The sequence below is a fragment of the Mobula birostris genome, chromosome 4 (genome assembly GCF_030028105.1).
Source record: "Mobula birostris isolate sMobBir1 chromosome 4, sMobBir1.hap1, whole genome shotgun sequence".
In the NCBI taxonomy this organism is placed as follows: domain Eukaryota; kingdom Metazoa; phylum Chordata; class Chondrichthyes; order Myliobatiformes; family Myliobatidae; genus Mobula; species Mobula birostris.
Window position 1 is genome coordinate 123,620,991 of NC_092373.1, and position 12,730 is coordinate 123,633,720.

Genomic DNA, 12,730 nt, shown 5'->3' on the forward strand with positions numbered 1-12,730 from the left:
AAATTCTGAAATACATGAATAATGCAAAATAATGGGAAAATAAATACTGAATTTTGAATAGTTGATGAACAGAGGTTTGTAGAAATTAGTTTCATTTGCTTCCTTCACAAATACAGTTAATATATTACAGTGTAATCTAAGCAACATCAGTGTAACGTCACCGCAATCATCTCTTACACCATTGTTGCAAGACCCTCCTTGTTCCTACCCTCATTTCTCTCCCTTGCCCAATAATTACTTATTCTCCATTTCCTTCTCTCACTCCCACTTCCCTTCCTCACTCCAACCCCTCTATTTCAACCTCTCTTTCCCACCAACCTTGTTCCACAACATGAAAGCTCCCTCCATCCCTCCCTCCCTCTTTCTCGGATGTTTTTCCTCTTCCAGTCCACTTCTACTTACTCCTCTCTTTCCTCCCATCTCCTGTTTCTCTTCTATTTAGCCCTATTCTCACTCTAGCACTTGCCCTCTCCTTCCCACACACTTCCTTCCCATCCCTCTGCATCACCCCTCTGTCTCCACCCTTCCTCTACCTTTCTCAATTGCCTCTCTCACCTACCCTCTTCCCAACTTCTCCCCTTCACTGCCTTCCTCTGTAGTGTATTTAATATTTGTTAATAATATTTGAGTAATATTGCAAATATATTATTTGATCAAGCAATCTTTGTTGTTTAAATAATTTATAATGGGTTATATGTAAAGGTACATGCATGACATATGTAATCACAAAGCCAAGTCATGTACTCTTGCCTCAATTAAAGTAAAGCTAAGAATGTATATGAGTTATCCCAGCTCCATGTTTTTCTTTTTGTTAGTTCTTTCTGTTTTGGAGTTACAAAATATAACAGTGATGATGGCGGAGTTTTAAATGAATCCCAGATGACTATAGACTTGTTGAAGTACAGCGAGACTTTCAAGCTAAAGAAAAGCGCAGTGAGAAACTGTCAAGAAAAAACATGGTGCAGCAAGTGCTTCTTTGGGAGCAGTCGGAGATGTTTGACTTTAACGCAGGCAGAAAATGGACAAATGCACAGATTTATAAACTGAGAGTACTGGGTGATAATCATAAATTAAAAGAAACATAGAAATGGTTGTGATTGATTGCACAAGGGATAACTGGATTTTGTATTCAGAAGAAATTGAACAGATCTTTTTAAAACAAATTGAGTAGCCAATGAGAAACAAAAATCAGTCTTGCTGAAAGCATTCCATTGAAAAGCATACAGTTTGCTTAGGAGTTTAACTGGTCCAACAAAACACACCAAAATGAGCTTTGTTGATATCATGAAAGTCATGCAGGAACACTTAGAACTGAAACCATTGATGACTGCTGAAAGCTTTTGATTTTAGAGGTAGAATCAAAAGGAAGATACATTTCACTGCATATAGCTGAATTGAAGTAGTTTTTGAGCATTTTCAGGTCCATGACAGATTTAATGAAGCACTGAAAGACTGTTTAGTTTCTAGAATCTTACAAGAAAACATTCAAAAATGGCTCCTTGCTGAAGCATTTAGAAGAGCATTTGAAATAGCTTATCAATGGAAACTAGTCAGAGACACATTTGACTTGCAGTCGGGAATGAAGGTGAGCATGAGCAAAATTTTAATGACTGAACATAAATCAGCCTGGCTGAACAAATTGTGTTACTGTTGTGGCTGGGGCTCACATACACCAGAGCAATACAGCTATAAAGGCGAAACTTGCAAAAAATGTAACAAAATTACATGCTAAGAGGATGCAGAGTGACTTGGATAGGTTGGGTGAGTGGGCAAATTCATGGCAGATGCAATTTAATGTGCATAAATGTGAAGTTATCCACTTTGGTGGCAAAAATAGGAAAACATTATTATCTGAATGGTGGCCTATTAGGAAAATGGGAGGTGCAACGAGACCTGAGTATCATTATACACCAGTCATTGAAAGTGGGCATGCAGGTACAGCAGGCGGTGAAAAAGGTGAATGGTATGCTGGCATTTATAGCGAGAGGATTCGAGTACAGGAGCAGGGAGGTACTACTGCAGTTGTACAAGGCCTTGGTGAGACCACACCTGGAGTATTGTGTGCAGTTTTGGTCCCCTAATCTGAGGAAAGACATCCTTGCCATAGAGGGAGTACAAAGAAGGTTCACCAGATTGATTCCTGGGATGGCAGGACTTTCATAAGAAGAAAGACTGGATGAACAGGGCTTGTACTCATTGGAATTTAGAAGACTGAGGAGGGATCTGATTGAAACGTATAAAATCCTAAAGGGATTGGACAGGCTAGATGCAGGAAGATTGTTCCCGATGTTGGGGAAGTCCAGAACAAGGGGTCACAGTTTGAGGATAAAGGGGAAGCCTTTTAGGACCGAGATTAGGAAAAACTTCTTCACACAGAGAGTGGTGAATCTGTGGAATTCTCTGCCACAGGAAACAGTTGAGGCCAGTTCATTGGCTATATTTAAGAGGGAGTTAGATATGGCCCTTGTGGCTATGGGGATCAGGGGGTATGGAGGGAAGGCTGGGGCAGGGTTCTGAGTTGGATGATCAGCCATGATCATAATAAATGGCGGTGCAGGCTCGAAGGGCCGAATGGCCTACTCCTGCACCTATTTTCTATGTTTCTATGTTAAAATAGAATATTTAAAAAGGAATTCTGCAGATGCTGGAAATACTAAGCAACATATACAAAACTGTGGAGAAACTCAGCAGGCCAGGCAGCATCCATTGAAATGAACAAACAGTTGATGTTGTGATGTCACCTTTCTTCAGGACTGTGGGCAGACAAAAATAAATGGACTGCACGGGGAAGAGAAAAAGGTAAAAAGTCAAGTTGCAGATTCAAAAAGAGCATTAATTTGTATGCTGTTGATGAAAAATCTGTTAATGATGAGAGTGACACAGAACTAACATTAGACAAGCAATTTGGCTTACACCAGAAGTGAATGGCAAATTATTTGAAATGAAATTCGATACTGGCTCAGCTATTTCAGTCATTCCACAAAATAAGTTTGAACAGCATTTCAAAGATACTGAACTGAAGCCTACAGATATCCAATGAAGGACTGATCCTGGAAAAGAGATAATGGCATTTGTAACAGTGAAATACAACAATGAACAAGCCACATTAGGCTTGTATATGGTAAAAACAGGAGGGCCAGCATTGTGGTGATATGATTGACTGAGAAAACTACAACTTAATTGGAAATCCATCCACTATTTGCATGTCACGTTCCCTGCAATAGAGGCAACTGAAAGCAAAATTTAAAAGGTACTGGATGATGCCACAATAATCTTCTAGGATAGAATTAGAAAACTCAAAAATATCAAGTGGAAATAGTGTTAAAATGAAAATGCCATAACCAAGTTTTACGAAGCCCATTTGGTCTGTGAAAAAGTAGCCAGTGAGCTAGATTGCATGGAGGCTGAAGGAATTCTTTCAAAGACTGATTAAAACCCATGGGCAACACTGGTGGTCCCAGTAGTCAAGAAGAACGAGTTGGTCAGGACCTTCAGTGTTATTCAGCACACCATCAACCCAGTACTGAAAGTGGTTCAATACCATCTGCCCAGGATTGAGGATGTCTTTGCAAACCTTTCTGGAGAAAAGCAATTCAGCAGAGTGGGCTTAGCTGAGAACAACCTACAGATAGAGATGGAAGAAGAGTCCAAAGTGTTTCTGACCATGAACACTCACAAAGGGTTTTATCATTATAATAGGCTTATTTCTGTAGCATTATCTGCATCTGCACTCTGGTGTAAAGCTATGGACAAGGTACTGCAAGACCGTCCAAGCACTCAGTGTTACCTGGATAACATCATTGTTACTGGTGAGGATGACAAGGAACATCTCCAAAATCTCAGGACAGTGCTAAAAATATCAGAAGATTATTGACTTAGAGCATGATGCAACAAATGTGAATTCTTTAAACCAAGCATCAGTGACTGTGTTGATTCTACTGTTGCACAAGGATTACACAAGTGTGCTGAGAAAATTCAAGTGGTGGTGGATACCCCAAGGACAAAGGACATGTCTCAATTGCTGTCCTTTTTCGGGATCTGTCAGCTACTATAACAGGTTCCTGTCAAACCTGGCTATCCTGTCCTACCCCTTGAATTCATTATGGTATAGGTGCCGTCATATCATACGTTATGAGTGATGGAAGTGAACTCCCCATACCCTTTGCACATGTTCACTTATTATTGCAGAGAAAATTTACGCACGGCTTGACAGAAAGGCTTTGAGTCTGCTTTGGGGTGTAAAACATTTTAACCAGTACTTGAATGGGAGAGAATTTACCTTTGTTACTGATCATCAACCACTAGTGTCCATTTTCAATCCACAGAGGGGTGTTCCTTTAACACCAGCCAAATGAATGTATAGACGGGCTCTGTTTCTTAGAGGAAACAATTACAAGTTCAAATTCAAGAGGACTACTAATTATGAAAATGTTGATTAATTTTCCTGTTCATCCTTGGAGAAGGAAATAACTGAAAAAAGTTACAAAAGAGAACACACCTCTGGACGTATTCTCCCCAATGGAAATCCAAAATCTCCCTATTATGGCAGAGATGATCCAGAGGAAAACCAGGAAACATCCCATTCTGTCTCATGTCTACATGGCCATCCAAAATGGCTGGAATGTGCAATGGAAATTCCTGTTCCCCTATTTTAACCAGCACTGGATTGATTTGACTTTGATAGAGGTCGCCTTATTTGGGGAATGAGAGTTGCTTTACTATCCAATTACTACATCGACTCAGGCCTAGGGAGCCGGCATCAGGCAAAAGCTGAGAGCTAAAATATTGGAGGAACTACCTGCCAGGTGTGGTTAAAATGAAAGCTTTGGCTTGAAGTTTTGTCTGGTGGCCTGGATTGATCAGCAGATCAAGCAACTTGCCATGTTCTGTTTGGGATGCCAACGTGTCCAGAAGATGCCAAGAGTAACGTGTCTCCATCCCTGATAATGGCCTGGATTGCCCTGGCAGAGGATTAATGTGGATTTTGCTATTCATGGGCAGAAATTTCTTAGTAGTAGTGGATGCAGCTACAATGTGGCCAGGAGATTTCCCAATAGACTCCACTACAGCCTCTTTGCAAGGACTGGGGTTCCAGAGCATTCAGTCAGTGACAATACACCAGTTTGTGGTGGAATAGCTTCAGTAATTCCTGAAAATGAATTGAATATGACAAATTACATCTCCACTGTACCAATCAGCTACAAATGTCTTGGCAGAAAGGTTTGTCCAGAGTTTAAGGAAAGCACTGCGAGCAATGTCCACAGAACACTTTACACCGACACTGAATCAGAACCTCGCCAATTTCTTCCTCACATATCATAATGCAGCGCACTCCTCAACCAACAACTCACCCACTGTACTGTTCCTGGGCCATCCCTTACGCCCATGCTTGGATCTCCTCAAACCCAGTCTCAGAAGGAGTATATAGGACAAAGAACTGAGACATATTGAGAACCCCTCAAACAATGAAATTTGATGTTTCACTCCTGGCAAGGGACTACAGAGATGATCAAAAATTGGTAATCGGAAAGATTAAGGACACTCTCCTACACAGCAGAGATTGCATCTGATATCATCTGGAGATGATGCATTGATCATTGGTGAGGCGCAGAGTCAATTGTCAGAGAAGGAAGGTGTCCAGAGCTGTCAGAACTGTTCCCTGCAGTCCCAGAGTCAACTCCTACAAGCACCATAGAGAATGTCCTAGAACCTGAGATTGTTTCATAGCCACATCTTGCCTGCCAAGCAGAGTGACCTCCTTCCCCCTTGTCAGGAAAGATGTTATCTCACAAGAGAAAGATATCTTCCGCAACTGTGTATGTCTATATAGCAGATTTTTAAAATATAGATTACATTAGTATAGTGTGTGTGTGTGTGTGTGTTTGCTTGCATGCACGTGAAGACAGATTCCGGCGGATTGAGCGGACGAGACCAATGGAAGGTCCAACAGTCAAGAAGGTGGTCTCTGCAAGCGTCGTGGAACGTATAGAGCAGTACAAGACACAGAAGACGTCCTGGTCATCCACTGCACCTAGTCCCATTTCTATGTTTCTATGTTTCTATCTCCAGCCCTCTCAACTCTGTCTTGCCACTGGATCCAGATGGGAATTGGGAAGAAAGAGTGAGGCTGATGCTGCGCAACTCTCCCTCAATTAAATCCAAATCATGCTCTAGTCTCGGCACTGTCATAATGGTGTCGAGGTCCTCATCGACGTCGACGATGGATGAACACACAAAAAAAGTGTGTGTGTGTATATATATATATATATGTATACAAGTAAAGATGGATTTTATATTGAGCTAGCGTTTATAGCTAAGCAGAGAGGAGCATTATGTTTTTAATATTTCAGTAATATTTAAGTAATATTGTAAATATATTGTTTGATTAAACATTCTTTGTTGTTTAAATAATTCATTATGGGTCATACGTAAACATACGTGCATGGCATATGTCATTACACCACCATGATGCTTGCACGTCTCTCTAAAAGTAAAACAAAGAACATACACGAGGGGTGAATAAGAACTATTCCCTGGGTTGGGGGTAAGAACTAATGCAACCCTCTCACTGAGGCTTGTTTACAATCTTGGTTCTTTAACTAACTCTGCTAACAGCCACGTGACTCAGCAGTGAGGAGGCCACCTTTCATAAACTATATACATCTAGGGTTGGTATGATATGAGGTTCAATGAAGCTGGAAAGTCAGGATTTTCCAATAAAGGAACATTGATTGTCATGAATACTGTGTAAATAATGCTCACACATAATTATCAGTCACCAAGAAATGACAGAACGTACACCAGCATAAAACTATAATGAAAGGATATTTACCAATTTTTCAACTTTATCAAACAGTTAACAGAAAAGCAAGATAAAAGGGCCCATAACAGTTAAATGAGTCCAATGCACACATAAGCATTGGAACTCGTTTCTGGAATATTCGGGTATATTGCTTTACTCATGCACTGAACCCACATTCTGTGTTAAAGACATCAATTCAGGAGTATTGGCACTACCTCCTTAGAACCATTCATCTACATAAAGCACATTTTACAACAGGGTCCCTCCTTCGAGCGGCAATCTGCATCTTCACTTGTGCCCCATTCCGTAGCTCCTGCCAAAGACCCCAAACCAGACAACTGCCCTTCACTCAGCCCTCTCAAGTGTTCCTTGTCATTCCACTGGGCTGAAATTTACCGGATGTACCAAGACAACCCGAATTGGCTGACGCAAAGTTCCTAAGTTGGACAACATGGCTCCTTATCTTTAGTCAAAGCCAAAACACTCTTACTAGCAGGACACACTGTTTTGCAGAAAACTGCTAAAATAAAAATACTTCACAGCATAGCAGTAGAGACCTTAACCAAGGCATTACATTAAGAACATACATGAGGGGTTAGAGGTTCCCAACCTGTGGTCTACAGACCACTTGCTAAATGTTATTGGTCCATGGCATAAAAGAGGTTGGGAACCCCTACCTTAGGTGAACAAGTGTGGTCTACTTAGCAGCACCTACATATGATCTTGGTACTGAAGCATTTGGAGACTCATTGGGTCGGTAAAGGGTTAACAATGGTGGTACAGTGGCTGCTCATAACTTTAGAGGCACTTCGTCATCTATTCATTTTCTTGGAAGCACAGAGTTCATTCTGATAAGTAACACTGATAAAAATGACCACAAAGAATTAATGCAACACACATCAAAGTTGCTGGTGAATGCAGCAGGCCAGGCAGCATCTCTAGGAGGAGGTACAGTCGACGTTTCAGGCCGAGACCCTTCATCAGGAGCCTGACGAAGGGTCTCGGCCTGAAACGTTGACTGTACCTCCTCCTAGAGATGCTGCCTGGCCTGCTGCGTTCACCAGCAACTTTGATGTGTGTTGCTTGAATTTCCAGCATCTGCAGAATTCCTGTTGTTTACAAAGAATTAATATTCATGTCTTTCTGAGTGAAACTTTCACAAAGAAATATCTTCATCTATTTACAATGAAACAGTGGATTTGGGTTTGATTCCAGGCTATTATAGTTCTGTACATTTTAATTCCCTTTTATTGGGAATTCTGAGAATTGAACTAAGTGTAATGATGACTGTCTCAAAGAAGCTTTTTAAACCAATTGGCCACTTAGTTCCTTGAAATCATTATTCTTTATCCTTAAAATGAGATGCTTGTGGTGCTTCTGCACAAGTTTCACTATTCAATCCTCTTGATGTAATAAAATAATTCTCTTGAAATATTGTGTCCACTTAATGTACAGATGGACCTTGATTAGAAAATATTCAATTATCAAACCTTTATTTAATAAACTTTTTGAAAATGTAGTAATCATTCCAAATGTAAAATGTTTCTTCTTTATCACATTTTAGTAAGCAATGTTTCTTAAATTGAGCGTTGCTTCTGTTTTCTGGTATACTTTGAGTAAATGAAAGTACATTTGGAAATCAATCCTAATTATTTATTTCTCCAATCAGCATTCTCTTAACATACCTTAGTAGCAAATATTTGATGAGCTTTACTTACTCATTGGAACATTGTATGAACACGTGATAAATCTTACCAGTAATAAACTAACTTCATAGTATAAATATTGCAGGATATGGGTTAGATTTTTTTGCACTTCAGTTTGTACAAGAACATCATGTACAGTACAGCAGAATCCGTTCACAGTCTTGGAAACATACAAAATTCATGCTGATTATAGAAATGACAGGAATGCTGTCAGAGATTTAACATACGTGTCTTTCTGGCTGAGTCTTCCACAAAAAGAGATGAGATGTCTTCATCCACTCCTGCATCATTCTTGGCAATGCAAGTATAAGCTCCAGTATCTTCATAGCGCACATTGCTAATGTGCACTCCACTTCCATTTGCTACAAATGAAAATCACACGTCACTCCATTTATTTTCATATTTCCATTACTGTACAGGCAATCATATTAAAGGATGCTATTTAGATATTTGATATTTCATTACTTAGACATTTTAAAACTGCACTGCATAAAAGACTAATGCCCTTTCAAACAATGATGAAAATAGCCAAAATACACTGGAAACAGATTCAAAATACACTAGAAACTAACACTCAGAAACCTGCTGCAAAACAGGACTTACACAGTTCCTAATGGAATCAAACTTATCTGAATGCAGCTTTTGACAATTTCCTATGTACCAAGCAGAGAAGGGTGTCAGCAGGGGTTCCCAACCTAATTTTTTGCCACAGTGCCTGACCATTAACCAAGGGGTCCATGGACCCCAGGTTGGGAACCCCTGCCTTGAAGGTACCCTCCCCACACATGCATTCATTCAACAACAAGCTACATTAGGGTTGCCAGTGAGAAAGCAGAAGTTACAGAAGAGGTAAGAGAGAAAACCTACCATCACTGAAAGGGACATGAAGACCTTAATAGTGAAGTGGAAGGAAGGAGAGAGGCTCTGTACTGCAGGGGAAAATGGAGACCCTGTATGTTCATTTGTAGAAGAAACTGGCAAAGCTGGCTTCAGCAATTCACTCCAGGTATGAGAAACCCCACTTATCCAAGAAATAAGTTTCATGTCCTCACAATATATATCAGGGTGAACTGTAGTTCAATATCTCAATCAAAAATCCCTTCATTTGAAAAAATCTGTAAGGAAATATCATGTGGATTGACACAGCTGCATGCTTGGGCTATGTTGATGTTAAGGTTCATTGGGTGTGGCGGGTCCCTTTCATTCCGGCAAAGCTCCTTATAAAAAAAAAAATTCCTTATCAAAATTTCCTTCCAGCAGAAGTGGTTGAGGTAGGTTTGATGTTGTTAAATTGGACAGCTATATGAACAGGAAAGGAATGGAGGGTTATGGGCTGAGTGCAGGTCAGTCGGACTAGGTGAGAGTAAGAGTTCAGCATGGACTAGAAGGGCCGAGATGGCCTGTTTCCATGCTGTAATTGTTATATGGTTATAATATCACTTACAGTCCATACAATAATGTCTATATCCTACACGCTGCTAGGACTTTCCCTTGATAATCTCATTCCAGGATCACATTCATGAGAAGATCACTGGTATTTTATACTACACATATGCTGTTTATATGGTTTACAATGCTGCAGCACAGAGCTGTTGTTGCATTGTGAATAAGAATTAGTAAACAGGAAAGCAGATGGCATCACTTGCCTTTTAGGATCTATCCCTCCAGACTATGCTGGCTGTGGAAAATGCCTGCCTCCTTGGTCGCCCTAAACATGAAAGCATTTGTTGAGGAAAATATCTGTATTATTAATGATAGTCCTTATGAGCAGATGTGCATTCAATGGCTGCCTGCACTCATGGGAAGCTGGAATATCCCAATGCCCCAGATGCCTCCTCGTCATCATTTGGATCAAAGTGTATGGAGGTGCACCTGGGTGATCCCATTAATGTGTGGTGAGCTGAAAATTGGGAGAGAGCACAGAGATATGGAGACAATCAATTGGTGAGGAAACTCAGAGTCAAGGTGAACTTGGTCTCCACGGAACGAGCAGCCCAGGCAAAAGAGTGTGAGCAAAAACAAGTTCTGGAGAATTCCTCATTGACTCAGTGATGACAGGGTTGGAAAACTTGAGCTTGTGAGCCTTTTGAAACACTACCAATGGAAAAAATCAAAGTTCCATGGTCTTGACACATTCAGTGACTATGTTCTCTTAAGCAAGAGACTCCAAGCATTTCCCCTTCATCAGTGATGACAGAACCTATCACCAATGCTAAAGGCAAAAGCCAAAAATTCATAACTATGTTTGGATATAAGTGCAGATTAGATACTCCATCTCGGCTTCCTCCACCATTACAGAAAGCGGTCCTTCAGCTAACCTGATTCACTATGTATGATATCAAGAAACAAGAGTACTGGATATAGCAAAGGTAATGAGATCAGACAATATCTTAGCTGTGGCATTGAAGACCCACTCTCCAGAATTAGAAATTTCTCTCTGTACTATTTCATTTACCACTCTGGAAATACTCATTAGGTTACACACACAAAATGCTGGAGGAACTCAGTAGGTCAGGCAGCATCTATGGAAAAGAGTAAAACATTGATGTTTCAGGCCAACACCCTTCTTCAGGACCGATAAGGAAGAGGGAAGATACAGTACCAGAATGAAAAGGTGGAAGGAGAGGAAAGAGGCTAGCTAGAAGATGCTGGTGAAACCAGGTGGGTGGGAAAGGTCAAGGGTTGGAAAAGAAGGAATCTGATAAGAGAGTGGACCATACAAGGAAAGGAAGTAAGTGGGGACCCAGGGGGAAGTAATAGTCAGGTGAGAAGTGAAAGGTCAGAGTAGAGATTAGAGGAGGGGGCGAGGGAAGAAATTTGTGTACTAGAAGGAGAAATCGATATTCATGCCATCAGGTCGGAGGCTACTCAGGCAGAATATAAGATGTTGTTCCTCCATCCTGAGAGAGGCCTCATCTTGGCACAAGAGGAGGCCATGGATTGACATGTCAGAATGGGAATGGGAATGGAAATTAGAATGTTTCACCACCAGGAAGTCCCATTTGTGGCAGATGGTGTGGAGATGGTCGATAAAGCAGTCCCCCATTGATGTCGAGCCTCACTGATGTACAGGAGGTTAGCTCAGTAGGTTAGCAGCCTCTCTAGGATAAATCTGGAGTTTACATTTCTAATCCTTGACCTTTCATAAGAATGCCGCATTCCTAATTCTGTTTTTCTCTCTCTGCAAATTCTACCTGACCTGCTGAGTACTTTCACCATTCTCATTTTTTATTTCAGATTCACAGCATTCATAGTTTTGTTTTAATTTCCTCTTTTCAATTACTAAAGGAAATTGCCTTGGTACATTTTGACCAGAAAATTGGGTCAAATTAAATCAGCAAATTAGTCTAATTTCAGTCATCAGCTACATAATGGAAAACGTCATTGCATTTGCTACCAAGCTGCATTCATCCACCCAAAAAAGAAGTGTTCCTGGATAGCTGTTTTGTGTTCACCAGAATCATTCCACTCTGGACCTCATTACACAAGTCCAAAACATGGATGATGATGAAGAAGAAAGCCCTTAACTCCGGGTGGTGTCATCGGGACGCTATCATGATGGCGTTTTTTTTTTTAGCAGGCTTTCTGATTTTTATGAGGCCGAGTTGTTAGTTCAACGGTTAAGCCAGCACAGATGGAAAGCATGCAAGGGAACCAGCTGGATTTGAATTCGGAAGCCTCCGCTCCGAAGTCCAGCGCTGAAGCAACTACGCTACCAGCCGGCTTAAAACATGGATAGGTGTACTGAATTCAGTGGATGAGCTGGGAGTTACTGACCTCGACATCCAAGTAACATTTGATTGAGTGCAGCATCAAGGACTCTTGGTGAAACTGGTTAAAGGACACCACAGTGAAAACACACTAATGGTTGGAGTCATACCTCACACAAAAGAAGATGACTGCAGTTTCCCGACAATAATCACTCATTCTTACCCCAGGATATTACGGCAGCAGTTGGTGGTGGCGGCGGGGGGGAGCATCCTTAACTTTGGCTTTCCTTCCATCGTGAGGTTAAAAGTGGAATATTTTTTCATGTTTGCAAGCTATTTAATTCATTCATAATTCTTCGACAAACGGAGTAGCCCATGCCTGCTCTCAGCAACAGGTTGACAACATTCAGGCATGGAGTGATATTTGGCAAAAATACATCCACACAACTAAAGTATCAGGCAATAACTATCTCAAAAATCCAGTCTAAACAGCTACTCTTGTCATTCTATGG

The 12,730-nt window shown here is 40.8% G+C and overlaps 1 protein-coding gene across 3 annotated transcripts in view; it reads right to left on the bottom strand.

Moving 5' to 3' along the window:
* Positions 1-12,730, bottom strand: part of fstl5 (follistatin-like 5) — a 747,707-nt gene that overhangs the window by 124,209 nt on the left and 610,768 nt on the right. For all 3 annotated transcript variants that reach the window (XM_072254701.1, XM_072254700.1, XM_072254702.1), the window contains exon 10: positions 8,736-8,870. In XM_072254701.1, coding sequence (XP_072110802.1) covers positions 8,736-8,870 — 135 coding nt within the window. The remainder of the gene's footprint in view (positions 1-8,735; positions 8,871-12,730) is intronic.